Source organism: Uranotaenia lowii, chromosome 1 (genome assembly GCF_029784155.1).
Source record: "Uranotaenia lowii strain MFRU-FL chromosome 1, ASM2978415v1, whole genome shotgun sequence".
NCBI classification, from domain to species: Eukaryota; Metazoa; Arthropoda; class Insecta; order Diptera; family Culicidae; genus Uranotaenia; species Uranotaenia lowii.
In genome coordinates, this window is record NC_073691.1 from 117889853 (window position 1) to 117909933 (window position 20081).

Consider the following 20081-nt stretch of genomic DNA (forward strand, 5'->3'; position numbering starts at 1 on the left):
TTCTGTTTCTGGCACGAACGAAAAATAAAACTGTTTAGATTATCTACCTACCGTTGCTGTTATTGGTTCGTCAGTTTGAGTACACTGATTTGGAAACGCAATACCATACGCATTATTCAAATTATGATGATTGAACTTGAACATGATCAAAAAGGTCTCTCAGATGGTGCGCGAAGATAAAAAGAGATCAACGCGAACACACAAAATGAGAAATAATGGGGTCAATAGGACATAATTCAATAGGTAAATCTAGATATTAGGCGGAATGTTCGATAAAGATCTATGTAATTTGTCATTTTCACTGGTATCAACTTCTGGGCATTAATCTTATTGTAGTTTAATAACAATTTTAGAAACGTCATTGGTGAACTCACAGCTGAACACAGACTTCTGACAATCTAGTACATCATCTTCTTTTGTCGGAAGTCGGAAGTCCGGACTGCAGAAGTAAAATTGAGTGTTAGCGCGATAATATTATTATTTGAAGTGAAAACGGAACATTAACAAATGATGTACCGTCAAACAGGGCATCATGCAACAGCAGGGTTAGATGCAACATTTGTGTACCACAACACTTATTCAATTTTTATAATGTTATAAAGTTATCATTTAATGATTACAAAATGATGAAACATAGTTTCTAACATTGTGAGAGGTTTTTTTTTTAAATTTTTGATTCTTATAGAAAATTTGAATATCGCGCAATAGATGCCATAAAAAACTTAACCCAGTATGACGGATTGGCTCAATGATATCACCTACAAGCTTTATATTGCTTTTATTACCCTATACCGACACTGATGGTGTGAAAAATCATCGCATAATCGCCAAATTTATTTAAATAAATGTTTTTATAATTCAGTTAGCAGTCTGGGCTAAAATGCATCAAAATGCATATCAGATACACTTTTTAAATCTCGTTTCCATATGTGCAATATGATTGTTTTGCATCACGCGTTTGTAGATTTAAAAATTTCATCCACCCAAACATTAATATTTATGTTATCAGCTAGTAGTATTATTTGAAGTATTTTTTAACCCTGAATGTATGCAGCATGCATACATTTATGCTATCTCTTCTAAATGATTTTTGACAGAATAAAAAGGTGAGCTTGTGATAAAGTTCAGTTGGCAAGTCAGTTGCTTCCTGAGCCGATGTCCGTGAGTTCGAGCCCAAGAGTAAACGTCGGATATAGTTTGACTGTCCGCCAACTGCATCGTTGAAATAAGTTGCGAATCACATAAAGATGTTGAAACGACTATACAAAACAAAAAAAAAAGTTAAATTTAATTAGAACAAAACCAAAACCTACTGCAATTGCTGCTTTCTGCGTTATAAAGGGTGATTCGGTCAATATCAACTTGACGTATTTCTTTCAATTTTGCATTTAAAAAACCTGAACACCACTCGTTTGAAGGTGTGTTTGTGTAGAATGTTGCTCCTATTTTGATTTTGGAATTCACTCTTCAGTTGTCGAAATGCCGTCCAAAGAAGAAGAGCTCGCGCATCGCGAAAATCCGAGCTACTCGCACGCAAAGCTGGCAAATTCGCTAAAAGTTGCCAAATCAACCGTTACAAATGTAATTAAAGTTTTGGGGAACGTTTGTCGACAGCCAAGAAGTCTGGATCGGGGGGAAATCGAAAACCGGAAGCCGCTGGGACGACAAAGAGAGTTGCCGGTAGTTTCAAGCGAAACCCTACCCTCTCTCTCCGAGATGCCGCAAATAAGCTGGGTGTATCGTCTACAACCGTGCATCGAGCCAAAAAAAACGAGCCGGACTATCGACTTACAAGAAGGTAGTGACTCCAAATCGCGATGATAAACAAAATACGACGGCCAAAGCGCGATCCCGGAGGCTATACACGACGATGCTGACGAAGTTTGACTGCGTGGTAATGGATGACGAAACCTACGTCAAAGCCGACTACAAGCAGCTTCCGGGACAGGAGTTTTATACGGCAAAAGGAAGGGGAAAGGTAGCAGATATTTTCAAGCACATTTAACTGTCAAAGTTCGCGAAGAAATATCTGGTTTGGCAAGCCATCTGTATCTGTGGCTTGAAAAGCAGCATTTTTATAGCTTCCGGGACTGTCAACCAAGAAATTTACGTGAAAGAGTGTTTGAATAAACGTCTGCTGCCTTTCCTGAAGAAACACGGATGTTCCGTACTGTTTTGGCCGGATTTGGCATCTTGCCATTACGGTAAAAAGGCCTTGGAGTGGTACGCCGCCAACAACGTGCAGGTGGTTCCCAAGGACAAGAACCCTCCCAACACGCCAAAACTCAGCCCAATTGAAAAATACTGTGCTCTTGTCAAGCGGAACCTAAAGAAGACCAAAAAAACTGCTAAGGACGAGCAGCAGTTCAAGGCAAACTGGCTTTCTGCGGCGAAGAAGATGGACAAGGTGGCTGTACAAAATCTGATAACAGGGGTTAAACGTAAGACCCGGCAATGCGGATTTGGAAAAGTGGAAGCCTAACTCAATATTTTTCCTGAATTTTATACTAATTAAACTTGATAAAGAAATTGTATTTGATTTTTTAAATAAACGATTTCACCGATTTACACGCGTTTTCCCTTGACCAAATTTCGACCGTATCACTTTTTAATGTTCTTTCTGGCTGTCAGACTGTTTCCAAATTCGAATGTTTCCAAAAACGAACGGGGTCTGTATGTATGGAATCATGTCATTTGCCATTTTCTTCAATTTTCAGAAATTTCTACTATGTTTAAGAGATTAACAGATCTTGGTCGTTCTAAGATGTGAAAAACATCTTTGACCTTCAAGTGTTTAATTACCTTTAAAGTAAGAAATTTAAATTGTAGTCAAATTCTCCATTGGAGTGATCACTTGTACTTTTACATGTTTTTACCTGTAAATTATAGGAAGAAGTCTTTTCTACTAAATGCACATGATAAATGTAAAATATCAAAAAGAAAAATGCCATTGTAAATTCACTCGATCATACCAATGAAACCGTTTTTTTTTTCAAGAAAGTTTCATGAAGCTTCTTCCCAATTCCTTTTGTTTTTATTTTTGTGTTCAAGTTTTTTTTTTGTTTTTTATGCATTTGTAATAAAACAGTTCCAGCTCATTATTCCTTTTTATTTTTTAAATCATTAGTTTATCAATTGCCTTAGTCTTAACATTTCAATTATTAAAAAGTCATTCGTTATGTTTATGTTTTTCTTGAAATCAACGAGCTCAAGATTTGAAATACTAGGTACTTCTTGGAGTATCAAGTCGAACCTGTTGCTTACCGGTCGGTCGTTTGGTGTTTGTTTGTGGAACGATTCTGCTACACATCGTTTCCTTCAAAAATCATGTAAAATTACAGAAAATTTACCAACACATTTCACCTAATTTTAATGAAATCAAATTTTACATGAAATGTAAAGTCAAGATTTAGAAAAAAAATTAATTTAAAATATTTAAAAAAAAATCATATGACTTTCATTGGCAGTCTAACTTTCTAATCTTTCTTTTTAACACCAATATTTAATAAAACAAATTCAATCATAATTTTCAACAAGTGTTGATGCCTCATTAAATACATTTTAAATTAAGTTTCGGGAAACGGGAGCCACCTCATAAGGACTTCTTTTTTGGATTTCAAAATATTTTTAAAATCGTAAGAAAATCATCAATTCAGAATCAGGACAAAATATTCTAATAAAACTTCACTTCATGTATAAAAAGCTATTACGTATCTGAAATTAGAATATTGATTATTTAGGATTTGAAAATAAGAATAAGAATTCTGAATCACAGTAAAGATTCCCCCGCACGATTTATTTCACCCTCAATTTTGCGTCATTCAAATGTGAATTAGGAAACTTCAAATTAATATCCTATATTATGAAATTCTAAAATAAATGTCATTTGATAAATATTCTCTGTATTAGTTCCAGACATCTTGGCATTTTTAATAAATATTATTTTAATTTCATTCCTTGGATTTTTTCCATGGCTCAAATCGAAATTTCCAAAAAACAATTATTTTAACTCAGAACACTACGAAAGAAGTTACTTACCCTATTGCTCATTGTGGTTCTACTAGGTAGTTGCGTTCTCGTTGCGAGTAAAGTCTTTGATCGATGCAGCAACAATTAATCCGTTATTTCCTGATTTGGTAAATTTTGGATTTTATTTTCTCCTCCTACCATCTATTTTAGCTGGCACTCTGTAACCGTTACAGCTTGTTCGCATTTTTCTTTAGCCAAATCAACCGTACTGGCATAGTTTCAGCTGCCTCAAACTTCAACGGCCTCTGTTTTTCGGTTCAGATCCACACTTTACGATTCGTTTCAAGTTTGGAGGGAAACGTCTGAAAATGAAAATAAATATTATATTAGGCTCTATACAGTCTACTAGCATACACTTCACGTCCAAAGATAAACCAGACAACGATGACGAACGATGCGAATAGACAGAAAAAAAGTGCACGAACGGTTGATAATTGTGGGAACTTTTGTGTTTATTCGTATATTTTAGGAAGGCTTGAAAACCCCTACATCGCGCTCAGTTGTACTGATGGAAGCTATGACGTTATGTATCTGAATACACCTTACAATGGAGCTACGGGGATTAATAGTAAGACAACTCCATCTTAAAGGGGAGAAGATCAAGGTTGAATACTTGGTATGGTGCGTAAGAAATTGTTTTGATGAACTTCTTCATCGAACAACAAAATTAATTTAATACTGTTAAACATTATCGATCTGGGAAGGGGTGCTACAAGATCAACATGCATAGTAATTAAGGACTGGAGTTGGAAGAGGGCAATAGGAACAGTATCGGTAGGACGCTTCAGAAGGGGTTAGAGTTGGAAAACTATATATAACTAAAAAGTAAATTATGTGAAATGAATTTGAAACCAATTTAACTGGAGGAAATATCTTTGTGCAGATCGTGTATTTTTTTTTCCTTCTATGGACAGAAAAGTACGAATATTTAAATCAGTGCACTCATTCTGCTCGGTGTGTGAATGAAAATGTTTGTTTAAACGAAGCCGACAGAGTTTACCAACTGGAAAATACTAACGCCAACCTATCAAGCGTCTGACTTTTCTTTCATTCCATGATGCTAATGGCGTATGTTTTCCAACGCTCCCTCGACTTAGTCAGTGCATCAGGGAGTATATAAATAACTCGACACTGTTTCAGACCGGGAGTTCATTAATGCACCCACAAATCAGACTGTTCTCCAATAATGAACTTTCTTGAAGGTGGAATCATACACAGCAATTTTTCTTTTTTTGCTGGAAACTTGTGAACCTACACGTAAGCAAAAATCTCAGTATTTATCAAGATAACCTAGCTGATGCTCTCTCGAACAAATCGTTGGGATCTAAGCTTTGCAAGGCTAGAAGTTGGTTACTTTTCAGTAACTCTGTCACTTATTTTACTTTTATTGAAATTTGGTCACAATAGTCACTTTTTTCATTAATTTACTTACAAATGTCTTTATCATCGTTTATGTTTTTCTTAATCCATATTTATTTCCGTTTCCTTTAATTTTTTTTCCAATTAATCGTGATGTCTGGTTCAGCCATTTTAATATCTTTATGTTCAAATATGTAACTTTTTTTCTCGGATATGAAATGCAAGCTTATAACATTAACACGTTCGTCTCCAAGCTTCACCCACTTAACCCTCCTCCGCATTAGAGTGTCATTTTGGTACTATTGCAAGTTTGAAGGCTTGTAACTTTTTTCAGAAGCTTCAAAAAACAAAAATTTCTTCGGGGACCCCAAATGATTTCAAAAGATCTTGAATATTATATCTTTATTTTTTTATCGACGAACCCTGGAAGCCTGGATGAAAGCTCCCTTTTCTGACTTAGAGTGTCAATTTGACACTTCAAAAGTAAAATCTTTCTAAGTCGTTTGAATTATAATTAATTTCATTTATAAAAAATCATTTATAAAACTTATATCAATTGAAACCTTGTAATGTCAGTAAAATATGTTTAGAATATTATATATAGCTAAAGCTACTAGTTTTCTCGTTATTCAGCGTGAAAGAAAAAAAATCCGAAAAAACATGCCTCAGGAAAACTGCTGTAGTTCATGTACTACACGTCCAAAAAAATATTTGTCTTAGGGGGCATCCATTAATTACGTAACGCTCCTAGGGGGGGAGGGGGTAAGCTCGAGTGTTATGAATTGTGACATAGGGGAGGGGGGAGGTATGCTCATCGTTACGTAACGTTTTCTTCAAACATTTCAGTTTCATCGCAACTTTTTTTATGTCATGCAATTTTTCCAGAATGATATGCAAGCCAAATCATTTTAAAATTTGTAAGCTTCAACATAATTAAAACTGGTTTGTAACCTTTCGTCTTTTAAGATTCTTAGGTAGACTTCTTAAAATTTTTGTATTGAATATCCGTAAAATAACCGTTGCAAAACCGAATATGAGGTACATCTACCCCCAAGAACTCAATTCAACCTTAAGACGGAAATCTTACTATTTTTTCTCAATTGATTTAAAAACTGCAATTTTGATTATTCTTACGAATATTACTAAGTGGAGTATATCTTGCATAACAAGCTATGATTTGCACAAATTGAAGTAAAAAAGGTAGATCATCAGATAATAAGCACAAAGCAACTCGTAATAAGACAATCAATTTATTTTATGAGAGAGATATCATCAATGAGTTTTAAGAAGCGATTTGGGAAGATATTAATTTCGCTGAAGAACGTTAAAAAATTTTTTGTTAATTTTTATTTAACTTCATAAATCAGTATTTAAAAACATGAGAAGATGGAAAGGGGGGAGGGGGGTTTGGGCTGTTTTGTGGTCCACCGTTAGGTTGTACCCGGATTTTTAGTGCTTTTACTTTGTTTGGACCAATCAAAAGTATATGGGAGAGTGGGGAATCATGGGCCACTTTTTTTCGTTGTTCCATAACTTCTTTATTATAAAATATAAAATGAAAATAAAAAATTGTAAGGTTTTCTACATTTTTAAGGTATCATAAGGTTTTTTTTTTAATTTTTAAAAAGTTATTTTCCCCAAATTCTGATTGTTTGAAAAAAAGCAAAATTTTTTGGATTTTGTAAAATGGTGGGGAATCGTGGGCCACCATATCCAAATTGACCAAATAACATGCAAAGTTTATGAGTTGACCCAAAATTGTGATTTCTTAATTCATTTTGTTATTTTACAGCAATTTCAGATGATGAAATAAAAAAGAGTGCTGTGTATGATCGAATAGATTCCAAAACCTGGCTCGTGAACGTTTTGGAAAAATTTCTTACATAGGATGGACAAAATTTTTGCATAATTCTTCATTTGGCATAAGAAAACTTTACAGATAGGAAAAACGTATTTTAAGTTCTGAATGTGTATAAAAACATAAAAATATAGGTGATTCAAGATGGGTGGCCCACGATTCCCCACAAGCAATGATTTGCAAATTGGTTGCGTTTGTGTGACTTATTAATGTTTCATCAAAAATTCGTTTTCCACGTGAAAGATCATGACAAAACCAAGATCATAAGCGTATGAGCATATTTTTGTTATGACCTTTAGGTTCCCCATCGATGAAATTAGCGCGTGTTTTTTTAATTATGCAAGTAAATTTTTCTAACTTTTTTTTATCTTGATAAATAAAAGAGGCATATGATGCGTATTTCAGTCATCAACATATAGGAATATATGCTCACGCAAAGCGACGACGATGACAGTTGGTTTGAGATTTTTATCTCAACACACATCTGAGATATTAAAAGTGGCCCACGTTTCCCCATGGCCCACGATACCCCACTCTCCCCTATTCATTGGAAAGCAAATTTAATCTTCATTCTAGTGAGGTGCAACAATTCACGCTGTGAGATTTCACAAAAATATGAAAATTATAAACGCAAAACCATTCCTGAATTTCTAGAACCACAAGCAGCGCGTTTAGCAAAACGTGTTTGTTTGCTCTCCGAATAGGTAGGGTGGGTGGTGATTTGGGCAGTGAGCGGAGCTGAAAGACGAAATAATGATGCGTGTCGGGCGTTTCTTGGTTGGAAATTTTCTATTGTTTGTAGTTCGCGTTTGCTAATTACGACCAGGGTTGCCAACATTTTATTTAAAAAATCAGGAAACTGGAGAATTAAAAATCAGGCTATGGTTGATATACTTGGTTGAAGAATTCTACTGAATCCAGGCACCAAAGCAATCGAAAGATTCCCTTTAATTCCCTTTTTTAAATAAGAATTCAAGGGAATCTTTCGATTGCTTTGATTCAGCCACATTTCCACTTTTTCCCTTCAGCAATGGTACCTAATCCAGTTCCTTACTACGCATTTTTCATCACATTCGCAAAAATCACGCAAAATCAGGCATATTTTCAAAAATCAGGCACATTCAATGGCTTATCAGGTTGTCAGGCAGAGCCGCGAAAAATCAGGCAATACCTGAAAAATCAGGCACATTGGCATCTCTGGTCACGACACGCATCATTATTTCTTCTCTCGGCTTGGCTCTCTGCCCGAATCATCACCCACCGTACCTACTCGGAAAGCACACAAACACGTTTTGCTGGACGCGCTGCTTGTGGTTCTAGAAATTCAGGAATGGTTTTGCGTTTATAATTTTTTATATTTTTGTGAAATCTCACAGCGTGAATTATTGCACCTCATTAGAATCTAGATTAAAATTGCTTTCCAATGAATATACTTTTGATTGGTCCAAACAAAGTAAAATCACTGAAAATCCGGGTGCAACCTGACGATGGACCACAAAAACAGATGAAATTTCATTTTGTAAAACAAAAAGGGGAAAAGAAGTAAATTTTCAAAAATTCCAGTAAATTCAATTTTTGTTTCATCAAATATCTAAAGACAGCAAAATGTTAGAATTTTAATAAATTTTGTAGTCATCTTTAAAAAAAAACTCTACCATCACTCAAACAGAATTTTCTTGACTTCATGATGTAGACATTAGCTTCAGCTTTCATATGTATAAGGCAAATTTTTTTTTTGGACGTGTAGTACATGAACTACAGCAGTTTTCCTGAAGCATGTTTCTTCGGATTTTTTTTTCTTTCATGCAAAATAACGAGAAAACTAGTAGCTTTAGGTATATACAGGGTGACAAAAAAGTCCGGTCACACAGGAAAATCTCAATATTTCAAAAAATAAGAAATCAATCTAAATCTGGCTTTCAAAGCTTTATTCAGTAACTCATGAAGATACTTTACAGTCGATATCTCGGAATTACACCACCTTTTTCTGATCGAACCAGCTTTAGACGTCTCGGAAAGTCGTCGCAAGCGGCGCGCAAGTGCTCCATCGGCATCTCGTCCCAGATTTTCATGACAAATCGCTTGAATTGCTCCAAATTTGTTATTTTATAGTCGTTCAGCTTCAACATCATATATCCTCACACGAAATAATCCAGTGGATTCAGATCCGGAGACGACGGAGGCCATCCATTCTTCGAAATGAAATCGGTCAAGTTTTCCTCCCATTACGCCTGAACAACCTTTGCGGTGTGAGATGGGGCGCCATCTTGCTGGAAGCAGTGGTAATCGTCTTCAAACAATAGTTCAGCCTGAGGCAGAACATTTTTCTTCAAAACCATGTCCAAGTAGTACGCTGCGTTGATTTCGACCCCTTTATCGATAAAAAGAAGAGGCAGTTTACCTCTCTTGCAAATACCTCCCCAAACCATCACTGACGTCTTATTTTGGAACCGGGAACATTCAGCTTGTCCGCAGGAGCTTGCTGGAGCTCACACTCCAAAATCTATCATTTTAGCGATTGACTGTTTGCTCCAAAACGAACAGCTTCTCGTCTGAAAAATAAACTCGTCATCTGCGCGCCAACCGAGCAGCGAAAACAGCTGTCCTTAACTCTGCCATGGCTCACAACTCAATGTAAACAAACTGCACAGAAACGAAACTCTGCTACTTTGGGCAGCAAAGTTAGCCCTTTCATTTGACATATAGATGGCACCAGAGAGATGCAACGTGTAGGCTACAGGCGACCCCAAAAAAGTGTGACCGGACTTTTTTGTCACCCTGTATAATGTTCTAAACATATGTTACTGACATTACAAGGTTTCTGTTGATATAAGTTATGTTTGAATCACTTAAACACGTCAAAAGTTATAACGATTTGAGCTTGTAGTGTCAAATTGACACTCCTAGTGCTGAAAAGGGTAACGAAATCTGATGCGGATGAGGGTTAAAATATGTCCAACCTTGGAAAGCCAAAACACAAACAGGAAATATCGTTCCGGCTTCAAATTTCGGCTAAAGAAGAATCTGGAAATAATCTGAGATTATTTTGAATTTTGTATACAAAATATCTCCAAATTTTTGTGCTGAATTTTCAAATTAAGACGTATTTTGCGTCACCCACTCTAGGCGACGAACGTGTTAAAATGTATGGAATTCCATATTTGAGAATACAAATATGTACCTACATCCCATTTTTCAAGGATACCAAATTTTCAAACTTTTCAATTGGTTTTTTTCCCAAAAATCTTTTATATATTTTTGTTTTGTAAATTCCACTGTATTTTTGGCTTATTATTCAATTTTCTTATATTTTAACATTTTTATTTGTTTACTAGCTGACCCAGTATGCTTTGCTATACCTTCCAAAAGTTATTGAAATTTGTGGTACCTAGTTATTTAACTTTTCAATGATTTGCACAACATTCTGAATAACTTTTTTTTTATTTTGAAATCTTTTGTTTTTTTTTAATTAATGTTTAATCCTTTTTAACTCTGGATTTCTGTCCCTTTTAAATGTGGAAAGGGTATCGAACTATCCTAGAATTATTTTTTGTAAAAAAATAACGTCACGGAGCCCCTCTTCCTACCCATTCCCTACCTGATAGGAGGGAGTCAACACCAAACATTTCGGGTATTCAAATTCACTCCCATGCCCAATTCAGTTACATTTGCTCGATTGTATGATTGTTCCCGTGTGATATTTGGTGCCATTTATTTGATAAGTTCTTAGTTTATGCAAAACAATCATATGTGAGCTCCCTTCTTCTCTAACTGTATCCCCAATTAAAGAGAAAGAAGTATCAAATAAGCAAATAACCATTTTACGCATGTAAATGCTTTCCCATGTCAAAGTTGTTTCCATTTGCTTGATTAGTTCTCGAGTTATGAAAAAAAATTGTAAAGCAGTCCCCCTCTCTCCTTCCTATCACCCCACTGCGCTGGAAGGAGGCAGTAGTATCAAATATTTACAGAAACATTCCTTGTGCTTAGACTCCCTCTCAAGCCAAATTTCATACAAAAAATGTATGTGAGCACCCTATTCCCTTACGATGTTTCGAATTGAAGAACGGAGGGTTCTCAAAATATCATAGAAACATTTCTCGTAATCAAATACCTTCCCATGCCAAATTTGGTTCCATTTGTTTAATTATTTTTCTAGTTAAGCTGAAAATTGTAAAAGAGCCCTCTCCCCACTTTCTATCTCCTCACTGGAAGGAGGGAGGGGTACCAAATATTCATAGAACTATTTATCGTATCCAAATACTCTTCCTAGCCAAATTTGGTTTCATTTGCTTGAATACGTTTTAGGTTCTGCAAAAAATGTGGTTAAAGCCCTATCTCGATCTCGATTATGTATCTCCAATGGAAGCTGAAGTGGGAGTGGTCTGAAATAATCTTAGAACCATTTCTCGTAACAAATCTGTATCTATCGTTTTTTCGGGAATTCTTCCCTAAAATCGATGAATGAATAAAAGATAATTTATAGATTCAAATACTTATTTGTTGTTCATGTAGGTCAGTTGCTTCATCAGTTATCATTGATCGATAAAGCTCTAAACCAGGCATGTCAAACTGGGGGTTTGCGGGCCGCATGCGGCCCGCGGCCCTGGTCAATGCGGCCCGCGTAGCCCCGTCTTAAATTGTCATAAAAAAAACACCACTGATTTTATGTAAAGTATAACTGCAAAAAACTTAAGTTGAATGTAACGTTTTCAACTGAATGCAAATGTTTTTCGATGTTCAAATTTCCTCTTAAAAAACACGCGTAACATTGTTGCTCTGAACCACAGTTCGAGGTGATTCTCGCTTCCGTGTAAGTTTGTGCACACAAAACTTTCGGGGCTCCACTTAGCAAAATTTCGCTGTTACTTTCCGTTAGCAAAAATATTTTTTTACTGTTGAGTTAGCAAAAAGTTAAATTTACTTGATTTTAGTAATACAAAAGGTCATTTTACTTGATTTTAGTAAAACAAAGGTTTTTCAGCCGCTTTGTTCACAGACACCAGCCGCCGCGCCAATTTGGAGGAAAATAAAAAGCTGTCGCGATTAAGAGCGGTTCCGGTTGTTCGTTGGTGGTTCTTGTGGTGGCCAACTCCACGACTAAATGGTATCTGAATCGACACCGGATGCTTACAGGTAAGGTCCGATCTTAAAATGTTCAGATTGTCCAATTTTTAAATTTAAAATTTTTGTGTGTTTTTTTTACCAGGTTAAAACTGCAACACGAAACCCGCAACGGCAATAAAGAAGGACCACAACTGGAAACAAGCTGCATCCGGCAAACACCCCGGTGCTGTACCTTTGATGAAGATGGGATTTCGCTAGCCAGTAGGTGCGTTCCCTGAATCGGAATTTCCGTTTTACAAAAAGTGTGATTTTTTTTTTAAATGTTAAAAATAAATTATAAGTGAATGAAATTTGTGTATTCTACTCAATAATCAAACATTCCCCTGATTCTCCACAGAAAAAATAACAAAACATTAAATTACGGATCCGGGCAAATCTTATTCTCCGGTTTTTGCTAAAAATTTGAGTAAAAACAGTGGCGGCTAACTTTTTTTCTCGTTTGCTAAAATTTTAGTTAAAAAATATTGCTAAATTGATTGCTAAGTTTCTAGCTGGTCAAATTTGAGCAAAATTTTGCTAAATTCCGGCCTCGAAAATTTTGTGTGTGTGTAAACATTCATAGCGTAAACAACATAAATATCTTTCAAGTATTTTGGTTCTATTATTTTTGTTTTACCGAAGGAACAACAGACATATTGTGATATTTTTTAAATTGAAGATAGCATGAATATCAACATTATTCATTGTAAAAAAGCACAACCTAAATAATCAAAAAATTTACGTGATTAAATTTGTAGCTCAGAATAATTTTATTTCAGTTACCACTTGTCCAACGTTCAGTTAATTTTGTGGTAAGTAATAACACTAGTTAACAATATTTTTTATTCTTAAAATGAGAATCATTTTTAATACCATATCAGTCACTGAATTAAAAAAAAGTTAAAACCGAAAAATCTGATTAGAGCAGTTTTTGAAATACTGTAAAATGAAAAAAAAAATTGTGTTTTTTTTTGAATATCTTCAGTTACTGTTCATAAAATTATCTTTTTCTATAATCTGACCAATAAACTACTCTTCGCAGATATTTTTTTGACTCTATTCGAATTCAGAGCTCGATTTTAAATTTAAAACTTGACGTCAATAAATGAAGTTCAGTTTTTTGTAAACAATTGCTATCACATCATATAAGGCCCTCAGAGCTAAAGGGGTATAAGTGCACAAAAGCTACTTTCGGGATAGCACGCTTCAGAGTTTCTTTGTTGTGCGATTTTCCATATATACTGTTTGGGAAGTTGTGTTTGTCCGTTCAAAAAAGTATGAAGATAAAATTATAAAAATCTGAAATAAGCACTGAATCCAGATTTTAATACAACAAATGGTGCAAAACTGCTTGGGAAAATAAGGGAGACCGCAGCAATTCCAAATTTGCTCATTTTCAATGTATTATTCACCAAGAGGCATTACGCGCAAAGCAATTAAAGTTCCAAAAAGTGCAAAAACCAGTTTCAGATACTATAAATTTTATCCGTTCCCATGGCTTGAATCATCGCCAATTTTCGACATTTTTGGAAGAAATTGGACATGAATTTGATTGTGTTCCCTACTACACAGAAGTACGCTGGCTTTCCTGCCACAAAATATTAAAAAGATTTTGCTTCGAGAGGAAATAATATTATTTTTGGAAATGACAGGTGAACCTGTTGTACATTTTCAAGCAGACGACTGGGTTCAGGATTTGACATTTGCCATTGATCTCACTGGCCACCTGCAAGATTTGAACTTAAAACTTCAAGGAAAAGAAAAAAATATCATAACTGCCTCCTTGTGCACTTCTCTACGTGTCAAGAACTGAAAAGATTTAATGAGGCTGCATCATTTGGAAAATACATACTTCACCTAGAATCGTTACTAGCTACAAAAACTTCTCACCGTTCGAGATTATCTGATACAAATCTATCATCAATAATGAAAGCGTCAGTGACAAATTAACTTCAACCTGATATTTTTAAACTAGTTTAAACATTATAGTATAAGAATGTTAAACATTTAAAGCTTTAATAAAAATTTTACGTAAAATATCATTCCAAATTTACTTATAACTATATTCCATTGTATCGTATTTAATCTCTGCGAAACTAATATGTTGTGTTTTCTAACTGATTTTGGCTGCGGCCCTCTACGTCATAGAAAATGTTTGATGCGGCCCGCACACCTAAGCGAGTTTGACATGCCTGCTCTAAACTAATGAGTTTTCTGACAAAAAATCTGACAAAAAGTTAAGGATGCAAAAATTTTAAAAAATCAATTTGCCTATGTTTTAGATTTTCCCTTGTGGATTAAAACTTTCCCGTAATCAGTCGTTTATTTTTTCGGCAACAAGCTAATCCATCAAGCTAACATTCGAAAGAGCTTTTTGTAATACTGCTGGATTTCAAGATCTACACCAATTATATCGCCGAAACTGCTTTTAGCTCATTCAGCTAATAATTCTGAAATTTTAATTTTAAATCCACTTCGAGGTTTGAGACTCTACATCTGAAAGTTTGGAAATATGAGTATGTACCTATATGAAGAAAAAAAAAGATTTTTCATTTTCTTTATAATTTATTTGTTGATATTCCATCTGTTTCAGTTCAATCGAAATTGAAAATTTTGTATTATAACCTGAAATTAAAGAGCAAACAATCAAAATCAAGTTCCAGAAGCTTCATACTTCAGTATCTGGTTCTGATATTCTTATTTTCAACTAAATTTGTATTTATAATGTTGATTTTTTATTTTGGGAATTTGAAAAATCAAAATCAGAATTTTGAACGGTGCACACAGGGGTAAACTATGAAAAAGGCGATCAAAACTATTTTACGCCGAAACTGTTCGTTTTAGACCTATAGTGTCTTCGAGACAAATGACCAGCATTACAAGGGCTAAAAAATTAGTTTTTTGAAAAATAGATTAATCCACCTAGTAGTGAGTTAGAAAAACTAACTTTTTTAATATCCATTTTAGAGCTGTATTGTCTGAGAAAAGTTTTTAGCTTGTACCAATTCTAGCAACTTTGCTAAAAAAGTCATAGCTGTAACATTAATAGTTTCAAAGTTATGACAATTTTTAGAAAAATAACACCAATTTTCAGTTTTTTCAACATAACTGTTTTGCGCGTGATTTTTCATATAAAATATGTTCCAGAGAGTTTTGAAGATGAAAAAGTTGTACACTTTTGTTGAATATACTGTATAGAAATTTTGAAGTTTAAACGAGATATCTTAAAAATACTTAACAAAAATAGTCATTTTGAACTGGTTATATCTCCTGAGTTCGGACGAGTTCGGGTACATATTTTACAGTTTTGAAATCAGAAAAGTATCGCCTTTCAAATAATCTACAATTCAAAGTGGCCAATTGTGACCTTCATAGTGTAAATGTCAATAGAAGTCAACCGAAAGTGAAGTTTTTATACTAATTTGAGGATAACTATTACTATTAGGCTGCAACATGTACGATTCCTAACAGTAGGCCTACTTGAACCACTTGGACTTGAGATGATAGATGGGTTCAAATTAGTATCAAAACTTCATTTTTATCTCACTTCTATTGACATTTACACAATGAAGATCAAAATTGGCCACTTTGAGTTGTATATTGTTTGAAAGCCGATACTATTCTGATTTCAAAACTGTAAAATATGTAACCGAACTCGTCCGAACTCAGGAGATATAACCAGTTCAAAATGACTATTTTTGTTAAGTATTTTTAAGATATCTCGTTTAAACTTCAAAATTTCTATACAGTATATTCAGCAAAAGTGTACAACTTTTCCATCTTCAAAACTCTCTTGAACATATTTCATATGAAAAATCACGCGCAAAACAGTTATGTTGAAAAAACTGAAAATTGGTGTTATTTTTCTAAAAATTGTCATAACTTTGAAACTATTAATGTTACAGCTATGACTTTTTTAGCAAAGTTGCTAGAATTGGTACAAGCTAAAAACTTTTCTCAGACAATACAGCTCTAAAATGGATATTAAAAAAGTTAGTTTTTCTAACTCACTACTAGGTGGATTAATCTATTTTTCAAAAAACTATTTTTTTAGCCCTTGTCATGGTGGTCATTTGTCTCGAAGACACTATAGGATATTTTCATAGTTTACCCCTGTGTGCGGTGATTGGAACTAAATTTACCTTTTTGTCGACCGGTTTCGCTGTATTTGTCGAAACCAACCTCCTGTGTTAGTATTTGTCTTCTACGTAATCAGTCGGACATCGTCCTGTAGATGGGCAACATCGAGCCCGAAACCGGTCGACAAAAAGGTAATTTTAGTTTCGTTTTTTTCGTTAGTAAGAACGTTAAGTGTCGTGTCCTGTAATACGTCTTGTAATTTTTGTGTAGTTAAAAGATCTTAAGTTTGGCACAACCCACTAAAATGAGCAAATTATGACAATTTTCTTTTTATTAACATTTTTTTTTTGCAGTAAACAATATAGATTTGCTGGTTGTTCCCCTCCCCCCTTCCGCCATCCTCTCCCTCTTTTTGCTTTTTGCTTTTTGATTTACTGATTCCTTCGTTGCTTGTGCTTCAAATTTAAAAATGAAAAATAGCGAATCTTCACGCTGAACATGAAGAGATCACGTTGAACTGGGAACAAAAAAAAATTGTTATGCTTACTCGAATAATGCTCCATTAAAAATAAGCTTCATTCAGCCATGACAATGACAACTCTCCAGTGTCAGCCTTCGAGCGTGACTCTGGGATATTGGAAACAATGTCGCACGAAGTAGGTACGCAAGAAACCTTTCGCAGTGCAGTTATTCTTTGGGCGAAGAAAAGAAAAATTCACAGATCAATAGTAAAGTCAACTTTTTGTGCGATCTGTTATGTGGAATGGGGAGTGTTTCCGACAATCGTGCGAGGTTTACCATCCAGATAAGACCAAAATGTTGACGAAATGAACATCAATGAAAGAAGCGAGCTTGTTAATTTAAGACAAGACACCCATGGTTTGATCATTTTTTAACATTTCGGTTGATATTGATAGCTGTAGTTGTAGCTATATAAATAATTTTAAACTTACAAGATCAGCGAAACTTTGGTATTACATGAGTTTACTCACTTTTGAAGCAGATAAACAGGAGATATCCAAAGAAATGCATTCTAGGTACTGGTTCAGCTCGTTATAATTATTTTCTCACGCATCGCTGATCACCAACCAAGCTGAGGATTTAGCAGGGCAGTCATTCGATAGATTATATCAAGATAGCAAATTTAATGCCAAAAGCAAACAATGCAAGTTATTATAATCAAAATCATGTGTAACGCAGGAATATAAATGGTGGATTCTCATGTTTTGAACCTTAAAAATTTGACCTTTTGAGATTTCCCGGCTTTTTCCTTACATTGACAAATTTCTGACTTTTTTTAAATTGATTTAGATTGGTTAGTGTTTTGCGATGAGTTGAAAAGAACACTTTTTCAAATGTGAAGCAAAGTACAAAGGAATGATTGTCTCCAACAAATATGCTACATGTTGCTGCTCTTCGACAAGTTTAGTTTTCAACAGTATGATCTTATTCTCACATTGTTGATGAGTCAATAGTTCATCGCAAATGAAAAAGTTGATGAATGATCTAATTTTTACAATGGCGATAAGTAATAGCCCTTTGTGGATGAAAAGAAGGTGTCGAAAAAGTAAACGCACGGCCTACGTGTTAATGATGTTCTTTTATTGATAGGTATGCGAATGGAAAGTGGATGACCATATTGTAAAGGTAGCATATACGGTAGTTATTAGCCAAAACATGATCAGATATTTTTTTAGAGTCACGAAAAAAGCTCTATCTGCAAGCAAAACAACATTTGAAAACTGTTACTCTCCTAGGGACGAAAATCATCACTTTGAGGTATCTGAAAAGGGGAATGCTTAAAAGCAGCACGTTATCCAAGCAAACGAAAAAATTGTGCCAAGCCTTTTTTTAACAGATTTCAGCTGTAACTCTCTTCAGAATAAAAATAATACACTTATTATTCATGTAGATTCAAATCTTTTTGGGAACTCGAAAAAAAGAAATATAAATAACTCGGAGTAATTTAAAATGCATTCTAATATTTACTTGATCAGATAGTTTATAATGTTAATTACGTATTTTTTGGGACTAGATACGTTGAAAATAAACATCTGAGTTACACATTTTCCACGTTTGATATTATGCAAAATTAAGTTTCATTCTAATTCAGGTAAGAAGACTGGGGGTCTTTTTTCACAGTATGATTTATATTTTTTAGATTTTGTTGCAATGCATAAAGAATTAAGCTAGTTTTTTGATAAAATATTGTTAAGATTTGGAAGCTTATCTGCCGGCAAACTATTTTTTCTGTCTCGAACTATTACTCATCTATTAGTGCCGTGCTCACATCACCTTGAAGAATGTTTCGTACTGCTATTATTTGGCTCAGAGATTGATAAGAATGTTTCACAATTACACGTCAAATGTTCATTGTATGCCTACCTTATCGATGTGGGCTGTGCTCCAAATACTCCTCAGTTGCAATGTTTCGGTTTCGTTAATTATTGTATAGGCCTGTTAATTTTTCTTCAAATCTAATAATTAGCACGTTCACTTTCTGTGTACTACAGATTCGTTGCCGATATCGATCCACTGACAAAAAACCTATACACTTGACTGCATTAACAGAAAACTATTTGATTTTTGATTCATCACAGTCAAGCAAGGATTGTTTTACAATAATTTCTGCACATGTCGCCGGTAACGTGGTGTATTTTTAGTCTGCATGTCACAATAGCCAGAACTTTTCGAAAAGGATGCCTATGCTGTCTGTTGATGCGCCTACTGGGTTTTGGTGCAAATAATTTCCCCCCTTGAGAGTTTTCTTTTCAGCTCAAAAGAGGAATACGCGCTCTCCGGCCGGAAAAATACGTTTGAACGACAGCGAATGCAAAACGATACTGATGGCAAAAGGGGAGAATAAAAGGTTCCATCTACTACATTGGCAATACAGAACAGAGGTGTTATTTTGAGGGGTTCGATGTACATGCGCAGTTTTCTTGGCGGTTTGGCTGGCAAGAGAAATGAATAATCGGAAGTCGTTATTTAGAAGGAAGCTTGAAAAGGAAAAGTTTTCCAAAGAAAAACCTAATTTTAATACAGACTTTACCGAGCTGTGGTGTTGCTTTATCCAAATTCAAAAAGTAGTGCAAAATAGCGAAGCCACCTAAAATTCCATAGAATTTTTTTTTATTTCATCAGAGCTGAAAATGTTCTAGGAATGAATAATTTACTACGTTTGACTTAACTTTCCGTTCTTTTTACCTTAAGGGGGGGGGGGGGGGGGGTAGTGTCTAACGGCTAAAAAAAACACCATTTTCACGATTTTTTTTCTAGAGCTATCGTTCAAACAAATGTATTCAAATTTTTTGTATTATACAAAGCATTGTTAAAAGAACATTTAGTAATTTTTTCGTAGAAAAATATTGAAAAATGAGCCGGTGACGGAGCACTTTTGAGGATGCCTTTTAGAAAACAGAATTTGCGGTGGACACAGTATCTCAGCACAAAATCATCTGAAGTCAAAAAATCATAGCAAAATATTTTTAATTGATGTTTTTCTGGACCCCAAAGTTTTTATTTAACTTAAAAAATTTTATGAAATTTTTGTGGCTGTTTGAAGTAAAAACTTTTTCACGAAAATATCCGCCATTTTTTATCTGTAAAATCTCCCCAAAGTAAAAAAAAAAAACGTTGGGGTCTGGTA

The 20081-nt window shown here is 34.6% G+C and overlaps 1 protein-coding gene across 1 annotated transcript in view; it reads right to left on the minus strand.

Moving 5' to 3' along the window:
• The window catches only part of LOC129739344 (uncharacterized), a 28776-nt gene extending 9507 nt beyond the window's left edge, over positions 1-19269 (minus strand). The window contains exons 1-2 of the mRNA XM_055730753.1: positions 18818-19269; positions 4039-4331 (exon numbers count right to left, since the gene is read on the minus strand). Of these exons, the coding sequence (XP_055586728.1) occupies positions 4039-4050 (12 nt within the window). The 5' untranslated portion in view covers positions 4051-4331; positions 18818-19269. The remainder of the gene's footprint in view (positions 1-4038; positions 4332-18817) is intronic.
• Between the last annotated feature and the right edge of the window lie 812 nt (positions 19270-20081).